Source organism: Orbicella franksi, chromosome 7 (assembly GCF_964199315.1).
Source record: "Orbicella franksi chromosome 7, jaOrbFran1.1, whole genome shotgun sequence".
Lineage (NCBI taxonomy): Eukaryota > Metazoa > Cnidaria > Anthozoa > Scleractinia > Merulinidae > Orbicella > Orbicella franksi.
This window is the reverse complement of record NC_138151.1, coordinates 20,216,742-20,243,382: the sequence shown is the minus strand read 5'-3', so window position 1 is coordinate 20,243,382 and position 26,641 is coordinate 20,216,742. Positions and strand designations below refer to the sequence as shown.

The window sequence follows — 26,641 nt, the reverse complement described above, 5'->3', positions numbered from 1 at the left end:
TTTCACGAACGCAAAAAAGGCTACTAACATCATGTGTGTTTCTTCAACATAAGCATAGTGAAGTTTTACACTGCGAAAGTGAAAATAGACAAGGAATTTTGATATTTTAACCTCGATCAACAAAATCGAAATCGTTATTCGAAGTTGATTAAAGAAAGCGTCATCGTAACTTTGCTGATTATTTCTGCTTTATTCGCATATTTTCAGCTTAGCTTTTAATGCGCTCCCAAACGTTTATCAATCTTAAACATAGTTAAAAACTATAGAGTTATTGTTTGAGCTCGATGTACGTTTTCACACGAAAGTGCGGCGGAAGTACAATTTGTCATGTTCTCTTACTGTACAAAACACGCATCGGCGGGCGCTCTCATTCATCGACAACAGGTTTTACTGGATTTTTACACGAATAAAACTGAGCAGTATCTACGGACGTACAGTTATTCGGCCTTGATGAAACATCAAGCGTTGCTTACAATTCAGGCGAAACTCAAACTAGCAATTATTTTGTGTTACTTTTCGGTCGCGATAGACTGGCAAATTCCTCGCAAGCGTGTGGCAAGACGAGCTAGGAAACTATGAAGTCCTGAAGCTCTGCTATATCTAAATATATCCAGCTAGTTTTTTGCTGTGTAATGGAAAAGCTGTTAATCTTCAACATATGTGAAATTTAAAGTGGAGTAATGTACAGCTCATGTAAAAGAAGCATCCGTCGGAACACAACTTGGTCAGCGATATATATCTAAGCTTAAAGCAGAACATACCTAAATTCGACACTGACTTACTTCACTCAAACTGGAGCAGCTTACAACGAAAATACTTAAGCAAAATTCCAACAGACGTAAACGCGTCGAGTTGTGGGCCAAAAACATGAAAAATTTCGCGAATTTCGGACGCCATTTCCTCCGCGCGACATCCGCAAAAATCCTCGCAGCATGTACGCGCGTGAGCCGCAGGCGATGGCGCAATTTGTTCTAAAAATATGGGTTATTGACCAAGTGTGAGGTCAAGATGGCTGGATATTGGCCAAGTTCTTTTAAACCTCGATTCCGTCTCGGTCCATATACTCGCAAACAAAGAACGAGGCCAACATATAGAGGATATTACACGGTGGCGAGAAGATATGAATTTTATGTTCGAGTGGCAAGAACAATATCTCGCGAGTGAGCGAAGCGAACGAGTGAGATATTGTTTTTGCCACGAGAACATAAAATTCATATCTTCGAGCCAACGTGTAATGTTCTTTTTATTGTAGGGAGAAACCAATTCAACAAAAGCAAAAGGCGGGAATCGTGACTTCATTGAACGATACGACACTCACAAAGGTGACATACGGAAAATACGCCACTCGGGTCCCGGATGAAGTGGCGTATGGAATCTACGAGTGGTTTAGTTCCCAGTAAAACACTCTTCTCCATATAATAAATGAATTTTATGTTCGAGTGGCAAGAACAATATCTTTGATATTGTTCTTGCCACGAAAACATAAAATTCATATCTTCGAGCCAACGTGTAATGTTCTTTTTATTATATGGAGACTAAATATTGAAACCAATTCAACAAAAGCAAAGGGCGGGAATCGTGACGTCATTGAACGATACGACACTCACAAAGGTGACATACGGAAAATACGCCACTCGGGTCCCGGATGAAGTGGCGTATGGAATCTACGAGTGGTTTAGTTCCCAGAAAACACTCTTCTCCATATAATAAATAGAATTATTGTCGCATATCATGGGGACAACCTCAATACTAGAAATGGCGCGCGCTTACGGTCTCCGTCCCCGATTATGGCTCCTGCTTACGATCAATATACCTTAGGGCCAGGTCCGCTAAAAAAATTAAGCTTGTCTTGTCTGAATACGAGACTGTATTCAGTTTAAGAAGTTATAAAACGCGATTTCTCTCTGACTTTACCTTGGCCTTCATTGATTGAGTGATTTAAATATTTCTTGGACTAATCTGAGAACATTTTAAGCGTTTGGCAGATGTTTGAATTTTAACAGAGATGTAGATTTGCATACATGTTTATTAGTAATAAAGCAGCGGTAAGGTTATTGTGTATACATTTTTCCATTAAACAGAAAAAGAAACGAGAAGAAGCAGAAGGGTTAAGAAAGCTGGAGGAGGAACGCTTGAAGAAAGCCATGGCGGCTGATGCCGCAAAAAAAGAAGCACAGAGACTCCATCAGGTCTGTTAAACTATTTGTACATCGAAACTTTTAGGTCAAGCTTACACACATTGATTGTCGTGTAGTTTTATTGTTTTGTTAGGGGGCTCAAGCATAGAAGTTTTGGAGCGTATTAACCACTTTCGTTAAAAAGGACAACCTGTGAACACGAAAATGATAAGAACATAAGTCAATTGTAAATATGTAAATAGCAATTTCTATTTTAATTTTTCGTTGTCAAATATTTTGTTGCTCGGAAATATTAGCTGGTCAAGCTACTCTGAAATTCGAGCTTAAATAAAGTTTATGTATGCATGTATGTATGTATGATAGTTTTCCAGCTATTTACCGGGGAGAGAGGGGGAGAGAGGGGGCGGGGGTGGTTAAAACGCATCAGAAGCAAGAAAATTAACGTCCAGTTCACGTCCGTGGCTCAAACACGTCTGTACGGTAGGTCTCTTTGGGGGCGGAGTAGTCTTATGACGAGTAATGGTGGTATTGGTGATAAATGGTGAGGCATATTGGAATTGCCTTCGAGTGTTAACACCTCACGTTGGTGCATAACTGAAAACGGCCGGCGAATAGCTAAAGGTAATCTAAGCTTATAGACATACCATCCAGGAGGAGTGTATGTACTAATACTCTTATTGTTTTTCTAAGTTGAGCACCAGCAATTATGACTGAGCTGCTCTGATTTACCTCAAAGAGTTATGTCAAACTTTAATTTTGTATATCTTCTCAGAAACTGGCGATTTTTGCTGGTATGTTTGATCAAAGGGTTTTCTCTCCTTGTTCTACTATTTCACAGGAACGCATGGCCAAAATTGAGCAGGAAGAAAAAGAGGAACATGAACGAAAGAAACGGGAAGCTGAGAAAAAGAAACATGAAATAGAAGTTGCAGAAGCCATGGCCAAGAAACGGCGAGAGGAAGATGTGGATGATTCGAAAATGGTAAGCATTATATTGCACGAGTGTCTTGACTTCACTGATGACTAGCAGCCGTGTACTTATCAAGCGTAGGCCCGATTGCAGAGTAGTAATCATACAAGAACAGCAGTGATAAATTACACAAGAAATTTTTCACAGCTGTAGATAACGACTGGTTAAAATAAGTTAATTCCCGACCCAAACGGCAAATTAACCACACAGATGTTTATTTCCATCTAATTGTTACCCGAGATTGAAGCTGAACTCGGAACGTTCAACTCTACTTTTGAGCAGTTTAGCAAATCGAATGTGGTTTTCGATTTGTTTTTTACCACAATATCAACGTCAAAGAATATGTTTTTTTTCAGAGCGCGAGCTGAAAAAGGCATTGCGTTACACATTGACGCGAGCAGCGTTGTCTGGACTCTTATAGACAACGGCAAATAAGCCAATCAGATTGCGAGATTAGTAGCAATTGTGGTAAAATATTTTATTTCTTGTTGGGGAATGCGCACAAAGGAAAAAGGGAGTGCAAGGAAAAAGGCTACAGTGTACAAACTGTGGTACTTGGTAGTGTTGACCAGGCTTTCCTTATTTTTTTTAAAAAAATAATTTTAGTAATATGTATAGCAAGGTCGTTTTTTGCGATACAGACTTGTTTGCAAAATTTATTATATCATTTACGATTTCTGTCACGTAGACTGTGTTTTTGGAAGGTTGTTGACCTCCAACCAAGTTGACGACATTCTTTGGTTATCGCGTGAAGTGAAATTTAATAGTATCGATCTGTGGAGGCTTTGTAGTTCGCGTTTGTATGCAGGTATCTTGTCGCAGATTTTAGCCATACACCGGCGTTTTAACTGCACACAAAATGAATACCTCGAATCCAAAGTCGAGTTCTGTGAGGCAAACAGAGTCTCCAGAGTACATGGATGTCGATGGATTCGAAGGATTCTTTTACGAGACAAAAGAGAGAAGGATTGTCGAATTTGAAGATTTCGTGTCTGATCCAGACAATATTGATGGCGTTGACGGAATACTGGATAACACAGCTGATGAGAATCTTAACAGTGACAGTGAAGACGAACTTTTGTTATTAAATGAAATTTTAAATTTCCAAGGAGAGGTAGGAATTCTCACACGTGTTTTTCAGGGTAAACGTTTTGAGACGTTCACTTGGCTGAATTTCCATACTTGATTCTCTTCTTAGTACATGTCGTAATATATCTCTGTCCACATTCATGACCATTTGTTCGCGTGACTTCTATCCTTGCTTCAGTGTGAAGTCAAATTATTGTTGATTTCTTGTGAGCACGCTATGTTCTGAGCATTGTAGTGAGGTGACTAACCATAAGAATAGAAGGCTTTAGTTTGTGATTATAGTCGGTTTTGATTTGTGTTGTTTGTTTTAGTAAGAAGTGTTTGTTTATTCAAAGGTTGATGAAATGTTCGGTTTTCTACCAGAGGAAAAGACACTGGCAACCGTGTCAGCTCCTACGGCCTTCAAGGTAAGCGTGTGATCATTACACGTTCAACTGTAATTATACTACATATGGTGTCTTATTTCGTGACGTTATGTTTGGCGTTTTGCTTTTATTTAGGGTGAGATTTCCGTTTTATTTTAATATTCTCGCGGGGGTCTATATCTATTGGAAGAGTTAGATTTTACTTGAGCTCAACCATTTTGCAGACGAAATGTGTCTTCAGTTACAATTTCAGTCGAACAGAAGCCGATTTTCAAAAGTCTTCTGACACATAAGGTTTATCAGATTGTTTTGAATACTCTTAATTTATCTTTCAGGATCTGGAACCAGCACAAGAAGTCGAGTTTGCAACCGAGGAAATGTCAGCAGTGCCTGCGGCATCCGAGGTAAGCGACCCCGGTTGTCAGGCTTGTCAATACCTCTACAAATCCTCTCACAGCTGCGTTGCTGTTCCTTTTGTTGTTTTGTGGCTTGCGACTAATTTCCTTCCACTATAGGCATTCTGAGTAAACTATCAGTGTGACGAGACAACGAGGAGCTCCATTAATAAAAGATTTAATGAGTAGTACAGTAGCTTTGCACATGTGTTATACTTCTTTTTTAGTTTTTTTTTAATCTATTTTCTACTGCGGAAAAATGTCTTGTGACCTGAGAGAGAATATTCAATGTTTCGATAGATCTTAACGTTGTCTTTGAATATTTAAGTACGAAAAAGTTGAATATAATTTTAGAAATCTTTGTCCTTAGCGTGTGTGGAATGGTTGCTCACTGATCCTATATTCATGTATACCATCCAGCGGTATTTATGTTATCGTGTTCTTTGATAACCGTGAGTTTTTTCATTGCAGCCCGAAGAAGATGTTTCACAGTTCAAGTTTTCGAAGTTCGCAGCCACGTACTTTCAAGGAGGAGTCACTCCCGCATACATCAGACGACCACTGAAACAGTCTCTCCTACCGCTGACCAGTGAGGCGGACAGCATGGTAAGAGACAGACACATTCTTATGCCTTTATGACGTGTTGACGTCATCTGTGCCCGTGTAGACAGTCCACACCAAAATGAATCTTTTTTGTATACGACAATTTCTGTAGTATTTGGCTTTCATCGAGCAAATATTTTACGGTAATGTTTGTTAGGAGAATGGAAACATGTTTTTGAAAGAACAGATATTTCTTGTTTCTATTTGACACACCGGAATTTATTTTGTAAAGTAGTTCCTCGTATCCAATTCTTCATGTTTCGCTTCTCAGTTCAAGCTCAAAGTTTTGAATTGATTAACTTTGTACGATTAGATGATTTAACATGTCCAATAATTGTGAGAAAGGAGTCAATCAGGTCACTCACAAAGTCATATTTACCTGACTACACCTAGATATCTAGTCAGCATATCAGTGTGATCTAAGGCCTTGAAACATCTCTCGGCAGGCTGCATTAGCTGTGTGGATTACAATTCTAAGATTCTTGGGAGATTTGCCGGAGCCCAAGTACATCACTTCACAACCAGACACCAAGGTACCGTGGTATATACAACATGAAGACTCGACAGTTACATGGAAATGAATAACCCACCCTACAAAATGCATCGTCTTGAGTAGCTTGATTGTTAAAGTTGAGGCATTGCAATGTGACGGCGCAATTTAGTTTATCGGCATAGTAAAATCTGCAAGGTGGAGATGCGGTGGCCTCATGGTTAGTGCGCTCGACTCGGGATTGAGCGGTCCGGGTTCGAACCCTGACCGGGGACATTGTGTTGTGTTCTTAACTCTCACAGTGCCTCTCTCCACCCAGGTGTATTAATGGGTACCGGTGAATGTAATGTTGGGGTTAACCCTGCGATGTACTAGCTTCCGATCAAGGGGGAGAAGAAACCGGGATAAGCTCCGGCCTGATGATCCACTTGGCTCGTATGCAGACTTAACCAAAATCTGCAAGACTAGACTGCGGACTAGTTTTCCAGAGCTTAAAGAAGTACATGTATAGTGGAAAAAATCTGGTCCAGCCTAGAACGTGTTTTTAGTCGCTCAGTGAAACCTCTTTCAGATTTTCTACTCCGGCGGCATTGATTCGTTTCCTTATGTAGTGTACGAATTGTATCTGCACAGGATAACTCTGTGATGAGCAAGATATACGATACACTTGGTAGGAAATACAAGGCAAAGGGAATCGATGGAGTGCAAGACTTTGGGGTGTGTATGCACACTTTTCTGCTCAATTTTTGTGTGTTTAACGTTTTATTCTTGCCTAATAGGATGGGAAGGCCAAGGGAAGCAGTATGGCTGAGTGGTTAGGGCGCCGGACTTGGGGTCGCTGGTTCAAGTCCCGTTCTGACCACTAAGCTGGAGTTGTTTCTCGGTAGACCCTAGTTCAACTACCCGGTCATGCTTGTAAATAGCCAACTGTTCCCTCCCGCCAGTTGGGATTTGTAAGCCTACTATGTTTATTTGAAATATTTCTTTCTTGCAGTTTAAGTGGCATGCCTGAGAACTAGCTAGCTGAAGCTAAGCGCATCGACCACTATAAACATTCAACATTTTTAACATATTCGATGTATCCTCATAACGTTTCAGGGATCCAGCAATGCATTGAGTAAAGAGAAAAGAGAAACACTTCGAAAGAAAATCGTGTCACTAACGTTGAAAAAGAAGTCAAAAATAACCAAGGTGGGTCATGTGGTCAACAATACAAATTGTTTCAAATATATAAAATTGAACTTGGAAAACTGTTTAACAGTGAAGAATGTCATTCGAAGTACTGCTCACAACCGACCGTCACACTTTATTCCCAGAAACTTTGTGTTGTGTTTTGTCGCGTTGCGTTGCGTTGCGTTGCGTTGTGTTTGTTGGGTTGGGTTGTGTACGAGGTGTGTCGTATTTTGACTTCCCTGCCGTAGGATATTACTGATCATTTCGAAGGTATCTTTATTTTTCTGATGTCAACGCATCAAACATTGAATTTTGGGCTTTTTAGGATGTGACAGCAAAGTTAAAAGAAGCAGAAGAAAGTGGAACCCTGACTGAAGGCTATGGCCCTCTGTCAGCTCAAGATCGACCGACCTCCAACTTAGAAAAACTTCACTTCATTATTGGCCACGGGATATTAAGACCTGACCTCAGAGATGAAATTTACTGTCAGATTTGTAAACAGTTAAGTCAAAATCCTTCCAAGTCCAGTCATGCGCGAGGATGGATTCTAATGTCACTTTGTCTTGGATGTTTTGCGCCATCAGAAAAGGTTAGTCAACACTCATTTCCTGTGCTCCTGTCCCTGCCTCTATAGTGTAACTGATCTCTTTCAACTTCTTAAACTTCCTTTCCAAAACTCTTTGTAACGAGTCTCAAACAATTGTTTTAACGTCAGTTAAAAAAAAAAATTGGACATAATCGAAGTGATGTATTATTTTCTCTGTTGGACCATTCTTGTGAATTAATAGCATGCCGATACAACCACCGCACGTCGCTACCGAAAATCAAACTTACGAGAAGTGATAAGAAGTGGTTGTAACCCTAGGCTAATGAATTCACAGCTAACTCACTCATCTGTTTATGGTTGTAAGTTCGACTTCAAAGTAAGTCTGTTTCTTGCTTTCCATATTCTTTTCATTCATTTCCTGTATTTCATTCTTTTCTGGGGTATTTTTCCTGTTGCTGCTGTAGTTTGTTAAATACCTAAAGTGTTTCATTGGAGACGGACCCCCTGGATATGCGCCATATTGTGAGGAGAGGCTAAGAAGAACACAGCAGAATGGATGTCGGCACCAGCCCCCCAGCTGGCTTGAGTTACAGGTACACGGGTGATTCTAGTTTTTCTGTTTTAGTCGTGCACTAATATATAGAGTCTTGATTTGATATGAAGCTTTAGTATTTTTTCCAATAAAACATCCATTCAATGTTTCTTTTTTAAAACTTATTTGATGTGTTCCAATTGACCAGGCTACTAAATCCAAGAAGCCTCTGATGTTGCCAATAACATTCATGGATGGAACAACAAAGACTCTTCTAGCGGACTCCGCTACAACAGCAAAGGAACTGTGCAGTCAGCTGGCTGACAAGATCTCACTCACAGATCAGTTTGGATTTTCACTGTACATTGCACTCTTTGACAAGGTAAGTGTTCTACACGGCTCAACAGGCAAGTTTGGAAAACTTCACAATAATACATATCTTACTGATTGGCGTTATTCCAGATCACTTTGGGGTATGATACTTACAACCTTACTGGACTTGTTCTTACTGTAGGTGTCAAGTCTCGGTAGTGGAAGTGATCACGTTATGGATGCCATTTCACAGTGTGAACAGTACGCTAAAGAGAAAGGAGCGAAGGAGATGAACGCACCATGGCGATTGTTCTTTAGGAAAGAAATCTTCTCTCCATGGCACGATCCTACCGTGGATCAAATAGGCACAAATCTTATTTACCAACAGGTGGTCAGAGGAGTTAAGTTTGGGGAATATCGCTGTGATAAGGTGAGGTCACATCTCACGTCACTGTAGTTATGGCATGGTGCGGGCTTAATCTCGTCTCTGTCTTGTATCTTGTTGCTGTATTTGGAGACCCTGCAGTCAGCTTCAGGGCAGGCAAACTTCTTACTTTTAGTTATAATTATGTGGCTGTTGTTATATTTATAAGGACACGCGACTTGCACTCTGTAACAGCAGCTCATTGGGTCAGGTCTATCCAGCTCATTCATTTCAGAGACCAAATCAAATGGAGACCAGCTTTATATTTACCACCACAATGCTGATCTCGTTTTCTTGAAGACACATTTTTTGTTTTGTTTTTGTTTGTTTCCTTTGGTTTTTAGTTTAGCGTAATGTATTAACACAAGAACTTTCCACCTTGTTTACAGGATGAAGATTTGGCAGACGTGGCTGCTAAGCAGTACTATGTTGAGTATGGTAAGGAAATGCTACCAGACAGACTACTCAACCTACTGCCCTCTTACCTCCCTGAGAGTCAGCTGCAGGGGGGTAGGGTAGGGTTAGAGAAGTGGGCTCACCTTGTAATGAACTGCCATAAAAAGGTACGTTACACCAACAAACACATTTTAAGTTAGCATCACTAAGTCTTTTTCCTTTTTTTGTTTAACCTAGACTGCAAAACATTTCATTTAACGTGCGTCTCCAGTACAATGTGCATACGCGACGTTCAAAAGAGAGTTGGGTAAAGTATGGATACAAGAAGGGATGTTGAGGAAAGTATGAATTCGTAGAGAGAGATTGGGGGAGTGTGAATTCGTGGAGAGAGATTGGGGGAGTGTGAATTCGTGGAGAGAGATTGGGGGAGTGTGAATTCGTGGAGAGAGATTGGGGGAGTGTGAATTCGTGGAGAGAGATTGGGGGAAGTGTGAATACGTAGAGGGAGATTGCGGATACTTGAAGAGAAAAGAAGAGAGCGTGCAATGCGTAGAGAGAGATTGAAGTGAGAGAATACGTGAAGACATTGGAGAGAGGCTGGGAATTCCATTCATGTACCAAGGTGCTTGTGTTTGATATTGTATGTGTACCGTTTAACAGGGATACTACACGGCTGAGAAGATTAATCCTCAGAGCGTCAAAGAAGATATTGTCAACTACGCTCGTTATAAGTGGCCACTGTTGTTCTCTCGATTTTATGAAGCTTACCAGTTTTCAGGCCCCAGTCTGCCACAGAATGACGTGATAGTAGCAGTGAACTGGACTGGAGTTTATGTTGTTGATGATCAAGAACATGTGCTGCTTGATCTTCAGTTTCCCGAGATCACTACTGTCACAAGCATAAGGTAAATAATATCACCTCCTAAAGCTGTTTTCTAACATCATTACAGTACTACACACTTTCATATCTGTTGATTATTCACGAATTGACACTGTAAAGGATTTGATGCTCATATTACTTACTTATTTAGGGGAGCAGGGATGGTGCAGTGGTGAGAGCACTCGCCTCCCACCAATGTGGCCTGGGTTCGATTAAGGCCCAGTGCCATTTGTGAGCTGAGTTTTTTGTTGATTCTAGCCTTGCTTGGAGGGTTTCTCTCTGGGTTCTCCGGTTTTCCTCCCTTCACAAAAACCAACATTTGTAAATTCCAGTTCGACCAGGATAGAGGACCCGGATGAAAACCAGCTAAGACTGATGTGGCTTCCTCTCTAAACATTGTAATTTATTTATGACGACCATAACTGAGAGTCTCCAGAGATCACAGGCTTACCAGCCTCTAGTTGTTGTTTCCTTTCACCTGTACATTGTTCCTTTTTTTTTGCTGTGTATCATTATTCTAGTTTTGTGAGTTATTCTATCACAAGGGTAACAGTTAGGGTCATTACTAATTTAACAGATAGTTTCTCTCGAAACATTTTTTTGAATGTAACGGAAAATGTTTTCTTATTGTTCTATGACGTGATGATTTGAAACGTGTCTTAACTACATTTCAGTTAATTATAAAAGAGAATTGTTTGACGAAGTTTTTCAGTATCCAACAGACAATTGTTGTGTGTGTGTGGCAGGACCTTGAAGTCAGAGAGCTCAAGTTTTACACTTACCACAGTCAAAGGAGACGAATACACTTTCACGTCAGCTAACTCTGATGACATCCAAGAGCTGGTACAGTTCTTCCTTGAGGGATTAAGAAAAAGATCCAAATATGTCGTGGCAATGGTTGACTATCAGAGTCCAGGTGGGGATGTAGTGCTTTTATCTCCGTCCCCTCCCCAGTGAGAATGACCTTGTTGTCATAGTTATTGACCTTGACCTCATTTTTCTCTGCCCAATTAAAATCAACTTTGGCTTAATCTTATCAGTTATTTAATTTTATTCCTTTATTTTGCTTTCCTTGCAAACGATTTTTTTGAAGTGTCATCAAGTTTCATTGAATCTGAGCAACAATTGCGACATAATCGTCTAAATAGTTTTGACGTGACCACCTTACACAAGTCGATACAAAATCAGTTAAGGTAGTAAGACATGGCCACTTTAATACACAGCAGTTTGTTTGTTTGTTTTCAGCTGAGAGCTCATCATTCCTGAGTTTCAAGAAAGGTGATTTGATCATTCTTGAGAGTGACACAGGAGAGACAGTTCTGAACTCTGGATGGTGTTCTGGAATCTGTGAAAGGACCGGAAGGAAAGGAGACTTTCCGGCTGAATGTGTTTATGTACTGCCCACCATTGCTAAACCATCATCTGATACCCTGGTAAGCTGACTGCAGCGTACATGACGATATCATTGTTAGGAATAAAACAAAGAAAGCATGTCCAAACAATGTTGGCTTTTTAAACTTGTAAATTATTTTTCTTTGGGAGTGTTCATACACTTATCTCAGGCTCTACATTGCTAAAAATTAATAGCTTTCTCATCTCAACTGAACCTCAAGAATAACAGCTCGTATAGTGTAGTGTGTAGCATAGTGTTTAGGTGTGGTAGTTCTGTTTTAGATGTTTGTTTTCAATGTCATATTGTCGGTAATATCAAAGATATTTTTACAGTGAAACCTGATAATCTAGAATCTTTTTAATCCAGGTGCGCGATTGTTTATGGGAATGGATGGCAGTACGTTTTTCTTTTTATATTTTATTTCCGGTAAACCTTTTTAGATGTTGCCACCCTTCCCCTCCCCCGTAAACAAATATGTCGAACCTTTGCTCATGATGCTGGTTGATTTTTGTCGATAAAATCAATCAAGCTAAGCGTCTGGTGTATGTGATGTACTTACTCCATGTCCTGCTGTTTGGTTGAGTCTTGAGTAACGCGTCAAACCATATCACCCTATCCTCAAGCACTTTGTGTTGAACGAGACTTTTAATTACTTATGTAATTGGTCGTCTCTATTTTATAAGACGTTTCTCATTTATTATTTACATGAGTTAAACAGATTGACTTTTTCTTTTCCAAGATCCATGATGTGGTAAATTTGGAAGAGCTTATCACTGGGTGAAACGAACTTTTGTTAAAGCTGAACTATTTGTTGATCATATTGTGGTACACTTCTCACACTTTCACATTTGTGATTTTGTTTCGTGCACGAATTATTTAACGCATCGCTTCACAGCGGGTGATGACTAACTACAACGCTAGTTTGTTTACAAAATAATCAATATTTCTTTGGCAAAATCTCAAAATTATTGAAAACCGAGGGATCTTAGAGCAGATTGTTGTGATGAAGTCCAAAAAAATGCATTCAGCGATCCTTGCTGGATTTCCTTGTTCTCATAGAAAGTACATTTGGTTCTACAACTCTGGCGTAAGTTCACTTCAAATATCTATCATTGTATCTTCCACGGAGAAATTGCAATATCTTCTGCGTTGGTAACACACCTTTAATAAGTGCGATAAGTTTTTTTTGTGATATTTTTACAGCAACATTCACTGATTCGTAAACGCATTTTAACAGGCGTTATTCAATGATCAGTCTCTGGAAAGTTCGGAAAAGATCATCGCCACAACTCACACAGCTATTTACCCAGAGGAGGTTGAAACGTTTGAAAAGCCTTACACTTTAGAGGAATATTCCATCGAGCACTTTCTACCACCCCCTAAGAGAACATTGAGCAAAGCATTGCAGTCACAAGTCAAGAGAAGAGACAAGAACATACCATGGGCTTTTACCAAGGTATTTTAGCTCAGTTTACACTTAGTTCTTTGCACCTGTCTAATTTTAATTCATAAAGAGCGGTTATCAATAACTGTGCGAAGAAAAAAAGACATTGCTTTGTTTGGGAATTTTCAAACTGTTGTCCTGTTTCTTGTGATGTATTTTATGAAGACATCTAAACAACAGTGTCATCATTTTTTGAGGTGTTGAGTTGAATCCTCCAAGGGTTTAAAATGACCGCTATGTTCTGCTCTTGGTTACTTGCCACAATAATCAGTCCTCAGGCGTCTCGACTGTTTACCCTCGGCACCAGAGAGAGGGTTACGGATATACAGAATAAATATCATGAGTGAACCATATTGCGAGTTTTTTTCTTAGTCTGTTATTGTTTTCAGGATCCTATCAAGCAGCCACTTTTAAAGCGACTGGCAGGTCAGGAGGAACTTGCTCAGAAGGCCGCACAGATCTTCTTGGATATCCTTCAAATAACATAGAATAGGATAGTTATTCATTTATGATTATTGTAACCTGAGAAGATTTCAGTTGACTCTCTGAGAGTAACGAGTTTTCTTTAGTTTTGTGTTCGCTAAGCTCTGTGTTCATAAAACCTGTTCAACACGCTCTTACTTATCACATGCCAAGTTATCAACCAGATACAACGTAGTCAAAACTAATGGTTACTTGGTTCACAGTACCCCTCCCCAGCCAGGAGTATAAATGGGTACTAACGATTTAGTGAGGCAACTTGACAGAATGCTGGGAGTAACGTGTGGTGGACTAGCATCCCATCCAGCGAGAGTCGTCCTATCCGCCACTCCTGCTCCTGCAGCTGGTTTATTGTGACTGGCCTGACACCTAAGAGAGTCCGTGTCGTGTGTTATCGCCCTGTGCATATGTTTGTCATATCTTTTGATCAGTGTATTACTGCCTTGACGTATCTGACCTATCATGAAGTACATGGGTGATTATCCATCTAAACGGTTTCGCCAAACAACAGATCTCACAGACGCCATATTTGAACCAGCTCTTCTCCACGTAAGTAGAAGACAGATTTCCCACATCCCGTACATGCTTGACTCTAGTGGCACGATTTTCAAGTTTCTGTCGCTTAATTAACAGCTGCACCAGTCTCGGACTGGGCTGCAGTAATCAAACTGTGCCGTTATTAAAGCATTGTAGATTTCGTGTAACCGTGATTCTGTTTTCATAAAATAATTAAAAGAGAGTGCTAGATAGTTACCCATTAACCTGTTACTCAAGTTTGACTCAGTCGTTTGTTTGCTTAGGAACCTTTGCGAGACGAGGTTTACTGTCAGTTAATCAAACAAATCACGGAGAACAGACTTCCGTAAGTACCCGGCTGCAGTGTGCCAGTTTCTTCAACTTGGTTCCTTTGCCTGGTTATTCCGAGTAGTTTTGCGACTTCTATTATGTTATAAGAGTGTTTTGCAGTTCTTTTCCAGAGTTGTATTAAATAAATCTTTTTTTTTTTTGGCCTCGGAATGTCTTTTAGCTCATTTCGTGTTTTGTACACTTCTTACTTTACAGCTCAAGTGAGGAGAAAGGCTGGGAGTTGTTGTGGCTTTGTACCGGTATCTTTGCCTGCAGGTTTGTTTATTTCATGAATTATCTTTTTAAATCTGAGTCGGGATAGTTTTCTTGTGTTTTTAAACAGTGCGATATTGTATTCATGGTTTGTATTGTTTTCAGTTCGTCGCTGATGAGGGAAGTGAACCATGTATTCCGCTCATGTTCCAGTAAACAGGCACTAGCTCATGACTGCCTCTCTAGACTGCAGAAAACCATACGAGTCGGTCAGCGGAAATACCCACCTCACATAGTTGAGGTGGAGGCGATACAGGTGGGCTGTGGTTTTCATACATAAGTAAAAATTGTACATTGCCCTTTTAAAAGTACATCATAAGTTAGGATAAGTAACAAAAATTAATAGCTTTCTCATCTCAACTGAACCTCAAGAATAACAGCTCGTATAGTGTAGTGTGTAGCATAGTGTTTAGGTGTGGTAGTTCTGTTTTAGATGTTTGTTTTCAATGTCATATTGTCGGTAATATCAAAGATATTTTTACAGTGAAACCTGATAATCTAGAATCTTTTTAATCCAGGTGCGCGATTGTTTATGGGAATGGATGGCAGTACGTTTTTCTTTTTATATTTTATTTCCGGTAAACCTTTTTAGATGTTGCCACCCTTCCCCTCCCCCGTAAACAAATATGTCGAACCTTTGCTCATGATGCTGGTTGATTTTTGTCGATAAAATCAATCAAGCTAAGCGTCTGGTGTATGTGATGTACTTACTCCATGTCCTGCTGTTTGGTAGTTCGACTGTAATTCTAATTGCTAAATTCCATTTCAGCACAAAACAACTCAGATTTTCCATAAAGTGTACTTTCCCGATGATAGTGATCAGGTAATACTGCTTCCTTCCTGATTAGAAATTTAAGAGCAGCTTCGCCTAAATATCAACTAGACTTGGAAATAGCGAAAAAATCGAATTTCTTCAAACTCGCCCAGAATGAAGCCCTACGGGCACTAGTTACAAAAATATTGTTTTAAGTTCGATAAATCAAAAATTATTTTTTTAACGCAATTTTTTCGTTCGATGCCCCAAATCGGCCAAAATCGATCGAAAATGAGCGGCATATTCAGAGGCTCGTAAACTCAAAAGTAAAAATCTTCATAACAAACTGATTGTACGTTGTATTTGTACTTCCTTTCTTGTATATTTAGAGCTAAACAGATCGCGATTTGATTAGAACTAAAATATTTGACGAATTTTCAAAGGTAACAACCCAAGACAGCTAAACAAGAGGTCTACATTTAGCCTATTTTCAAATGCTAAAAAGGCGTTCTGGTACACGGCTTTTCCCAAAACGACTTCTTTGGTCTGAAAGAGCATTGTTTCTTCTTCAAATTAGTGAAATAAAATTTTTGGGTAAATAAAATCGCGAGCGCTGAGATAGCGAACTAAATGCAGTACTTCTTCCTGAAAACGTGACCTTTGACCCAAGCGTAACGAAACCGAATACTGCAAGAAAACCCGGAAGAAAAGCAAACGCTTCGTTATTTTGAAACATTTTCAAGTGATTTCTCGCCGAAACCATTATTGCAAGAAACTATTTCCAGATATGAAATCTTACAGGGTCAAAGAAGGAGCTAAAGGGCGCATTTTGACACAATAACTTTGTTTGCTGAGAATTGAAGTCAATGACCGTTAACGAATTCCAGTGAAATTTGCGAACTTGAACTATGTTAGCCGATACTTACCTGAATATTTATATTTATAGCAGAATCGTCTTCTTGGATTAGCCTTCAAAAGATGCTGGATCCAGCTTTGGAAACCTCTAAAAGAAGAAATGGTTAATGTTCCGTGACCTGCCCGCTGCTATAAATTCCATGCACACGCCGACCGCATGTTTGTCGTAAAACTAACTGAACTCCACTGACAGTTTCCATAGGCAACCCCAAAATACACAATGCCGCAAAATGTAAAGTGAAATTGGCTGTCTTCGGGAACAGTTAGAAGCTAGAGTCACGTTCCATTGCCTTTAAAAAGTGCTTGATTTTACTTCGTTCACTCAGTAGTTACTGTCACGTTCGAATACTGTGTATCAGTCACGCCAAAACACTGCAGACCGTGCAGACTGAGTAAGTTTCCCATACAAAGTCTTTTACGCGTTTGTCTATTGAATCAAAAGTCACATACTGCGCTTGTGCTGCCTGTTGATAAATGACAAACTTTCAGATATATTGAACACCATTTTGTAACTAGCGCCAAAAAAAAGAGTCAAAATTAAAGGCTCAAACAAGTCTGCACGGTCTGCAGTATTTTCGCGTGACCGATTTGCGGTATTCGAACGTGACAGTAAGAAATACTGCGTGAACAAAGTCGACACAAACAAATAAAATCAAGCACTTTTTAAAGGTAATGGATCTTGACTCTAGCTTCTAACTGTTCCCGAAGACAGCCAATTTCACTTTACATTTTGCGGCATTGTTTATTTTGGGGTTGCCTATGGAAACTGTCAGTGGAGTTCAGTTCGTTTTACGACAAACATGCGGTCGGCATGTGCATGGAATTTATAGCAGCGGGCAGGTCACGGAACATTAAACATTTGTTTCCAAATGTGGATCCAGCTTCTTTTGAAGGTTAATCCAAGAAGACGACTCTTCTATAAATCAGTATAAATATTCAGGTAAGTATCGGGTAACATAGTTCAAGTTCGCAAATTTCACCGGAATTCGTTAACGGTCATTGACTTCAATTCTCAGCAAACAAAGTTATTGTGTCAAAATGCGCCCTTTAGCTCCTTCTTTGACCCTGTAAGATTTCATATCTGGAAATAGTTTCTTGCAATAATGGTTTCGGAGAGATATCACTTGAAAATGTTTCAAAATAACGAAGCGTTTGCTTTTCTTCCGGGTTTTCTTGCAGTATTCGGTTTCGTTACGCTTGGGTCAAAGGTCACGTTTTCAGGAAGAAGTGCTGCATTTAGTTCGCTATCTCAGCGCTCGCGATTTTATTTACCCAAAAATTTTATTTCACTAATTTGAAGAAGAAACAATGCTCTTTCAGACCAAAGAAGTCGTTTTGGGAAAAGCCGTGTACCAGAACGCCTTTTTAGCATTTGAAAATAGGCTAAATGTAGACCTCTTGTTTAGCTGTCTTGGGTCGTTAATTTAGAAAAATCATGAAATATTTTGGTTCTAATCAAATCGCGATCTGTTTAGCTCTAAATATACAAGAAAGGAAGTACAAATACAACGTGCAATCAGTTTGTTATGAAGATTTTTACTTTTGAGTTTACGAGCCTCTGAATATGCCGCTCATTTTCGATCGATTTTGGCCGATTTGGGACATCGAAACGAAAAAATTGCGCAGAAAAATAATTTTTGATTTATCGAACTTAAAACAATATTTTTGTAACTAGTGCCCGTAGGGCTTCATTCTGGGCGAGTTTGAAGAAATTCGATTTTTTCGCTATTTCCAAGTCTAGTTGATATTTAGGCGAAGCTGCTCTTAAGTGCTGCTCTTTACCGTTCATTAGTTTTTCCTTAGTCAATAATGGAGAATTCAAAATGATCTTTGTGAGTTTTTGTGCAGATTCCACATATTTGCTCAGTGAAGAGTATCGCAAATTCCGTGTGTGAAGTATTAAGCAGAATTAGACAATGATCCCTTTTTAGCATGAGCGAAATATGCTCTTTTTGAAAGCACTGGAAATTGAACTGACTAGTCTATGCGGCACAATGGATGTATGTAGAGTTTTTTGATGCGTTAGCCTCTTGTGCCGCTTTGCTGAAGTTCATACATTGCTGCAAGTTTCCTTTTTGATTTTCAGACCGTTTTTTCTTTTTCTCTTGGCAGGCCTTTGAGGTAGATTCCAGTACCCGCGCGAAAGAGTTTTGTGCTGTCGTTGCGCAGCGCCTGGGACTGAAGTCTTCTGAAGGATTCAGCTTATTTGTTAAAATTGCCGATAAAGGTAAGTAATAGATGTACCTGTCTTTGTCACGTTATATGCTTGGTTACAATTGTGTATCAGTTTTGTATTCCAGTTATAGCGGAGCACCATAACTATTGGAAGAGAACCACATTCATGCATAGAAATAGAAAACCATGAAACTCTTTTTTTATGGTCAACATGGCTAGCGGCATGTATCGCGGCCGTGTGCGCCCAACGACGAAAAACGACGTCGCGCAACATGGCGGCCATACTCCGGCTAATGCCAAGTTTTGGTTTACAGCGTACATCTTTGATATTGGACATCCATGTTATAGTCAGGAGGGAGAGGTCAACTTCGCTTGGGCAGCCATGCGATTCCGCGCCCAATGATCTTGGCCATTATGACGTCACTCGTGAGCCGGCCCGTGAAGTTTCAATGGCCGCTAAAACATGACACCAGACAAGTTTTTCATCCGATGATTGCTCAAAGAATTTGAAAGAAAGCGATCAACAGACCGCAGGAATAAGATAACCTATTAATATTGTGTCCAAAAATACTTTGGTGTTCAAAAACTAGAAGTCAGAAGGCACAAAAACATGCAAAATTTCGAGATCGCTCAATTAAAAACGCGATTGAAAAGTGGAGCTTTGCACCCGTTTCTTGGGCGATATCTGGAGAACCCAACAATGAACAACACGAACACAAAAACATGACCTTGATATGGTTTAAAACGTTTGAATAGTGATGAAAACGAATCATTTAACATGTGCATAAAAATGATCAGTGGGTTTAAACCCATTATTTTGTAGACGATAGCGTGGAGGACCCGCTGATCAATACTCGAAACCCTCGAAATATGAGAAAATGCTCCCTTGCAAAGGCATTTGAACTATCAAGTCATATGCTGGGTTGGAAAGTAAATAATGTACCAAGGAATTATTTTTCTGCGCTAAATTATCCACAAAACCGTCAAAGATAACATTTTCTTCTGCGAGGCCAACCAGCTCCGAGCAGACGTGTGGATATTTTAGACGGTAAAATGATATAAAATCACTCTACAGGAGACCTAGATGAAATGGATGATATTCAGAATAACATGGACCAGACCTCTTGCCAGAAAGGTGCTTCATTTCATGTTAAAATGTTCGTCAAATATAAGATCGGAGCGTGATCTGTTTCCTCGGGCGTCCGCATGCAGTTGAAAGCTGTTTCTTCTTCTGAACTTCTGACAAGAGAGGTACTGTATCCTAAACTGGTACTTTGGGTTCTATTTATTTTTCATTTCTCAGTATAGACTAAATAGACTGTAAAAGAAAACTGCGTAGGATGTTATATAGAAAGACCTAAAAAATATAGAATCTGGTTCCAAGCAGCAAGTGAATTAAGAGAAAAGGATATATGAACAGGGATACTTCCTGTGCTAAGCCATTAGCAATAAGAGTTAACTTAACCAGGAGAACCTTGTTAAGCCAAAATGACTTTTTGCCAGAACAAAGAGTTCAGTAGAAGGTTATGACAAAGCTGGAAAGATCAATATCGAGTGATCTCTTATTATAACCAAACCCCTTGTTTTCAAATAGTATCTGTCTTGACAAACTGTAATAGCTTTACTACCTCTAAGTTTGAAATGACAATCAATTCTTTTCTTTATACTTTATGCTTTTAATTTTCATCATAAATCTTACGTGAACAAAGATAGCTTTAACAATTATTTTACACTAAGCTTAAACTGACCTACAAAGAAATATTCTCGAGAAGAGTGTCACAGAGGTTGTACTTGTAAACATGAACTTAAAGCCTGATTTCTCCCCAATTCCTTCCATCCCAGGTTCCCTGTTGCTTTTTCCATTGATGAGTTTATTTTTGGCTTCAAGAGAATGATAAGTGTGCATTTCCTGCAAATAACACACAGAATTGGGTTTTAAATGTTTAATTGACAGTACATTGACAATAAATAGATAGCTTTCCATGGTGGTTGCATGTACTGCCAGAAATGGGACCTGCTTGAATGGTCATGCAAAGGTAGTGGAGGATGATAACTTAAGGTTTAAAAAGATCAAAATAATAAGACTCCTCATAATATTCACCACTCAAAAATTGCAGTAAATGTTTATATGACCTCCCTTCCCTCTTTGGTTTTCATATCACCCCTAACTCTTTTCAACAGAAAATGTAAACAAAAAGACAAATTTCCTAATGAGATCCAGCACCAAGAACTCAAGTATGTATTTACCATTAAAAAATGCAATTGTCACAATTAAATGATCCAACCCCCATCCACCTTTTAAGTCCCGTCCAAGCAGATACAAGGCGGTAATGTACATGGAGCTAACATAATTTATAAAACATAAAATAGCTCATTTCCAGTATCAATGTATTGAACTGAGGTCTTCAGATTTTCACATAAAGAAATTTTTTCAGCACCCTCACCTGTACAAAAAAGAAAAATAAAATTTCTGAAGCATGTCAAACAAACTACAACAATCACTCTGCATTAAGCATTTTTGGATCCTTACTTAAAGAAAAGTTACAATATTGTTTAGGAATTAAAATAAATCAGACTTCAAAACTCAAGGTGACCGAGTTTGGAACTCAAGTTTTGCTATATAAGCATACGTAATTGCAGCCGACAGTGAGGCCTCTTATTTGGTCTTAGGTAACCAAGAAAGCCCTCGCCCCAGTGACCCTAAACGAGCTAACTTTCACTGTTTTGTTGAGAAAGTGAAACACAAGTCACCCTTAGCAACATAACCAAGGTAATCCTGGTAGGCATGATAACCTTTTTTCGTCAAAATACTATGACTGGCCTACCTGGGGCAGCTCATGGTATGGAGAAATAAAAATTAACTCACAAAACCCGACACTGATCAAATGACTGAAAGGAAGCCAAACGAAGAAGGATAACTGAGCACTGGAGTATGAAGAAAGGCTTAAGTAATCCTGGAGGGACCACTTCATGTCATATATTAAACACTTGATAAAGTAGCCTCAGAAGGGTCTGTTAGGGTTGTCTTCAGTACCCGAGACCATATAAATGGGGCCTTGTACTCTCTCCTCCGCAGAGGCTCCCTATGGGAAATTGAATATACTCCGAACTACCAGCCTGTGGTCAAAGCAGCACGAAAGTGGCCTATGAGGAAGAGAAAAGTCTTACAAGACTAGACTGCAAACCATGGGTAAAATGTAGACTGCAGGCTTTTTAAGAATATCATATTCCCATTTTCATTTATAGAGAGATCGAGCTAACCATACACCGGCTAACCTGTGCCGTATATTTCAGGCTAAACGGAGCACAAGCTCTATATAAAGGAAATGGGAATAAAATATTCTTAAAAAGTCTGCAGTCTGCATGTTATCCTCTGTCTGCATTTTAACCACCGTTGTGCAGTAGGCAGACTTTGTCTTATTTAAATAATTAAGCTTAAGTTCTTGTTTGTGAAAGTTCTCACTTCCTTCATTGTGGATAATATTTCTGTTCGCTAGGCCCGTTGCAGAATATGTGAAAAGGTTTCAGTTTTGTGAAATACACATGCAACACTCCGAGCACGAGATCGCAGATATTTCATACTCAAATGGACTGATCGTTTTTACTGCTGATTCTTCAAAATCATCTTCAGATACAATGTTTTCCCATACATATAAGCTATTCTGTGACCAAGTTACACGTTTCTTTACGTTACCGATCACGTAAAAGGGCAATTTTACAGGGCGAATAGTCAAAATTTTGCCTCATATTTCCAACGGAGAGCGATTACTGTAACACTTTAAATACACTTTCTGCAAGATTTTTCGGTTATAATTAAAATCTACTTACCTCTCAAGAAAGAAAAATGATAATCACTCCTTGAGATCCAAATACAATACCATTTGAAGCTGGAATGATTGGAGAAATCTGCCTCAAAAAGTTGTATCAGCGAGAGGCGACGACGCCATTTTCGAAAATTTTGTGCATTTTGCGCGCTTCTTTCGCCGCGACGTCATAATGGCCATGATCATAGGGTCAGCCAAATCTGACGTGTTCACCTCTCCCTCCTGGTTATAGTCAATTGACACTTACAAGGTATCCGCTGACCAGTATCACGTGACCATATCGCGGGCTCAAGTTTAAAGCTTATTGAGGTCAAATGTTTTTTGAAGTTGACCGCTGACCAAGTCTTGGTTTTGATTGGATCGCAGGCTCAACCGAGGCTAACTTGTTGTAATCGGGGCAAGTTAACGCTAACGCAGGATTAAAGCACAAAATTTTCTTGTTTAATAATGTTTTTCACAGCTTATGTTTTGTGTAGTTTGGGGTTATTCAAACTCAAAACAGAAGGCCGCGGCCAAACAATGTAAACAGAAACCTCACCGCAAAGTTACAAAACTTATCCTGCGTTAGCTTAATCGGGCTTTGATCAACCCGGACGAAGCTCTGCTTTAGGCTTAGCTAAATCTCTATATTAGATCTGCTTGTTTCTTTCGATTTCCTGAGCTTGGTGTCAATAAGCTATATATTTACAGTCATCAGCGTTCCTGAAGGAGATTTCTTCTTTGACTTTGTGAGACATCTAACGGAGTGGCTGAAAAAGGCCAGGCCTACTCGTGAAGGTACAGTTTTCTAGTTGTTACTTTTAGTTCATATGTTAATAGTATCTTCGTTTGTGTTTTCAACGCTTCATTTGCTCAAAAGTAAAGTTTTTCACGCATTGGCTCTACAGGTCAGCTGCCAAACTTGACTTATCAAGTTTTCTTTATGAAGAAGTTATGGTCAACAACAGTAGTTTCAAAGGATGTTGCCGCTGACACAATATTTCATTATCACCAGGTATGCAGACTTCTCGGGAATCTTCTCGTGAATTCTTTTATGCTGTATTTTGACAGCTGTCGCCTTTGTTAACAAAATTCCTGTGTTTGATTCAGGAGTTACCAAAATACTTAAGAGGCTACCATAAATGCACCAAGGAAGAAGCGAGTCAGCTAGCAGCTCTTATCTACAGGGTGCGATTCGGCGAGGACAAACGAGAATTCCCCAGCATACCGTAAGTACTACTAACCCTCACTTGTTAAATGGTGTTCAGTGTCGTCGACGTTTAAGAGTACGTTGTTATATTGAGTTAAGTGCTTACTTGAAGTCCACGAACGTGAGAGTACTTAGTTTTTTTATTTGTTGTTTGTTTGTGGCTGTTGTTCTAGTAAGTGTTTGATATACCTTTTCTAGCAAGTCGTCAACTGAAGTTGCTTTGTTTTGATTTGTAAAATTTCAAACTTTATATATAACTCTCCTAACTACCGGCCGGTCTTTGCTGATATCTTCTTGTTATAACGTTGTTCCGCAACTAAGAAGTCAGTGACAAGCGATACAAAGATTCCAGTTTGTCTGTTTTGTTTTATTCGCACAGTAAGATGTTACGTGAGCTCATTCCACCTGACCTGAGTAGAGACCAGTCCCCAGATGATTGGAAGAGGGTTTGTTACTCTCGCATCTGTTCAGTTTGTTATTGCAGCTCTATTCAATCATTTCTTTCTGTATGATTACTCGAACTCTTTTTTTTATTATTGCCAGGCCATAGTTGCAGCGTTCAATAAACATGCAGGCAAGTCAAAGAATGATGCCAAGGTTTCTTTCCTGAGGATCATTTACAGATGGCCAACGTTCGGCTCAGCGTTTTTTGAAGTTAAGGTAACAAGAAGTAATTGTGAACTACAACTGTTGTGTTGCAATATTACGGGCTTTCTTGTAATGAATCAAACGCGAAGAACGCTATCAACTGGCTTGTTAACGCATTAGTCCTGGATAACGACGATCAACACAGGCTGTTTGTTTCTTCTTCTAGCACATCTAGTTTGCACTACTGAATTACTACTACCACTACAGGCATTGCCTGAATTGTAGCCTTACCTGAATTGCGAGCAGGCTCTTCGTGGAGAAAAAAGTATATGAAAGGAGAAAGGAAAGAAGAGCCTGCTGTGACTAGACTTTTCGCTAGTCCTGTGTAACACAGCAGGAACATCGTTTCTTTCTAGCAGGGAAACCACTGCATTCAAAATGAAAGGAAATTAATTTTTTCTTAAATTTTGGCACAAGCGGCCTTAAACAGAACCCGATCACAGTTGGATAAGGTCGCCAACGTATTAATCTTAGCCAGTCAGTATTTTGCGTCCAAATTTTGGACGCACCGATTCAGAATTCAAAGCGGTGCGGGCAGGCACTTCTTCCCCTTTCCTCTCCCTTCGGTTGCCACGCGAAGAGCCTGCTCGCAGGCTACCTGAATTGTTAACTTTGAGTAAAACATCACATACGTTGTACTATGTTAATGAGCAACGCACTCTCACAATACCTTTATAAATTGCTGTAACTAGCATCCCACCTAGACAGGCAACAATTCTCCCAATCGCTTCATGTTACAGAAGCACAATTTCCGCCCTAGAATACTGCTGAGTCATTTGTTAATCTCAATTTGTCCTTTTGTCTTTCAGCAAACAACAGAGCCTAACTTCCCTGAAAATCTTTTGATTGCTATTAACAAGAATGGTGTTAACCTTATTGATCCCCGAACTAAGGTATGCCCACAAGGCAAAACACGATGACGTCATGAATACATGAGAGAACATAGCAAATCACCCGGAAATCGTTATCATTATAAATCCTCTTTTACACCAAAGTATTTTTCAAATGCGTCAGCAGTGTGCCATTGAATCGTAAAAGAAATATTTGATGATCATTAGGGATAATGTTTTTCTTGAGGTAACAATTAAAGCAACACCTTCGTTTCTTCGGATTCGAGTGGAAAGTTATCACCTTAATCCGACGACTGATTGCATAAGTGGTCAGACGCTAAGTTGTCAGATGTTGGTCTTGTTGCTCAAGTTTATCCCGTTATTGTTTGGCAGGATATCCTTGCTACCTATCCGTTCACCAAAATTTCCAACTGGAGCAGCGGTAACACGTATTTCCACATGACAATTGGAAGTCTGGTGAAAGGGAGCAGGCTTCTGTGTGAAACGTCACTGGTAAGATGGCTTCAATTGCACAAAGATCAAGATGAATTGAATTGAAATTAATTAGAATAGTTAAAGATATTGTGCCTTTTAATCGAATTATCTTTTTAAATTTCCGCAGGGTTACAAAATGGACGATTTGTTGACGTCGTACATTTCTCTCATGCTGACCACAATGAACAAACAAAAGAAACCAGCCACGCTAAGAGCTGTGAAAAAATAAAATCCATAGCACTAAGTCAGAATTATAATACGGTGCTTGGCTGTAAATTATCTGTTTTAGGTATTTATTTGAGAATTCCTTACTGTCAGCGAGTATGCTGACAAGTTTTCCGTGAATTAACATGGTACATATTGTAGCTGTCATTAATTCCACACTTGTAAAGCTTCTCTTAAGCCTTTTGTGGAATAGAAATGCTTTTATGATAAAATAGCTTAGTTAGGTTTGTTATTTTCTCAGGGCCTAGGGCAAGCAATGACATTTCAATATTGTTTTTAAGGTCAAGATGTGGAACATCCTGAACAACAAGGTCATGCAATTAGGATTTTCACGATCGTTGGAATGCCAGGCATTTCATAGATTCATATTATAAGTCGCGGAACTTGGATTCTTATTGTTCATGAGAACCCTGGGACGTTTTGTAGCATATGACACTGTATTTAAGAGTAAGTATTTAAAATTAATTGCTGCTGTCTTAAATAGCTGCCGCTATCAAAGTAAATAAAAACTGCATGTAGGATTTAAAGGTTCAACAGATGCTCAGTAAACTCAGCTGTACTGTTGACAGATTTAGTACGTAATCCGTGTTGTTGTACTGAGGTGTCTCTAATGTCTAACGGTGATAACACGTTACCTTGCTAGTGGTTTATTTTGTCTTCACGATGCTTTTTTGGCCAAACTCGAATTATATAGCTAGTTACGAAACTTAATTGATATGCAATTGTGGTTACTTCTTGAATAATAACCAGTATGCTTTACCAACCCTTTTCAAGTGAATATCGTATTTGACAGTAAAACTTGCATTTTATTTGTGATTGACTTGTGGCAGTCGTTT

At 39.4% G+C, this 26,641-nt stretch overlaps 1 protein-coding gene across 1 annotated transcript in view; it reads left to right on the top strand.

Annotated features, from left to right (window-relative positions):
* The window catches only part of LOC145493047 (unconventional myosin-VIIa-like), a 51,478-nt gene extending 24,853 nt beyond the window's left edge, over nucleotides 1-26,625 (top strand). Inside the window, exons 23-54 of the mRNA XM_081472450.1 lie at nucleotides 2,082-2,189; nucleotides 2,977-3,120; nucleotides 4,533-4,604; nucleotides 4,898-4,966; nucleotides 5,429-5,563; nucleotides 6,007-6,093; nucleotides 6,684-6,767; nucleotides 7,149-7,241; nucleotides 7,549-7,812; nucleotides 8,235-8,363; nucleotides 8,511-8,684; nucleotides 8,817-9,044; nucleotides 9,428-9,601; nucleotides 10,095-10,339; nucleotides 11,061-11,230; nucleotides 11,560-11,747; nucleotides 12,945-13,163; nucleotides 13,541-13,619; nucleotides 14,089-14,180; nucleotides 14,432-14,493; nucleotides 14,694-14,753; nucleotides 14,856-15,006; nucleotides 15,520-15,573; nucleotides 18,532-18,646; nucleotides 23,109-23,195; nucleotides 23,306-23,412; nucleotides 23,508-23,626; nucleotides 23,987-24,053; nucleotides 24,151-24,267; nucleotides 25,065-25,148; nucleotides 25,479-25,598; nucleotides 25,708-26,625. Coding sequence (XP_081328576.1) covers nucleotides 2,082-2,189; nucleotides 2,977-3,120; nucleotides 4,533-4,604; nucleotides 4,898-4,966; nucleotides 5,429-5,563; nucleotides 6,007-6,093; nucleotides 6,684-6,767; nucleotides 7,149-7,241; nucleotides 7,549-7,812; nucleotides 8,235-8,363; nucleotides 8,511-8,684; nucleotides 8,817-9,044; nucleotides 9,428-9,601; nucleotides 10,095-10,339; nucleotides 11,061-11,230; nucleotides 11,560-11,747; nucleotides 12,945-13,163; nucleotides 13,541-13,619; nucleotides 14,089-14,180; nucleotides 14,432-14,493; nucleotides 14,694-14,753; nucleotides 14,856-15,006; nucleotides 15,520-15,573; nucleotides 18,532-18,646; nucleotides 23,109-23,195; nucleotides 23,306-23,412; nucleotides 23,508-23,626; nucleotides 23,987-24,053; nucleotides 24,151-24,267; nucleotides 25,065-25,148; nucleotides 25,479-25,598; nucleotides 25,708-25,809 — 3,999 coding nt within the window. The 3' untranslated portion in view covers nucleotides 25,810-26,625. The remainder of the gene's footprint in view (nucleotides 1-2,081; nucleotides 2,190-2,976; nucleotides 3,121-4,532; nucleotides 4,605-4,897; nucleotides 4,967-5,428; nucleotides 5,564-6,006; nucleotides 6,094-6,683; nucleotides 6,768-7,148; nucleotides 7,242-7,548; nucleotides 7,813-8,234; nucleotides 8,364-8,510; nucleotides 8,685-8,816; nucleotides 9,045-9,427; nucleotides 9,602-10,094; nucleotides 10,340-11,060; nucleotides 11,231-11,559; nucleotides 11,748-12,944; nucleotides 13,164-13,540; nucleotides 13,620-14,088; nucleotides 14,181-14,431; nucleotides 14,494-14,693; nucleotides 14,754-14,855; nucleotides 15,007-15,519; nucleotides 15,574-18,531; nucleotides 18,647-23,108; nucleotides 23,196-23,305; nucleotides 23,413-23,507; nucleotides 23,627-23,986; nucleotides 24,054-24,150; nucleotides 24,268-25,064; nucleotides 25,149-25,478; nucleotides 25,599-25,707) is intronic.
* Nucleotides 26,626-26,641: the final 16 nt, after the last annotated feature.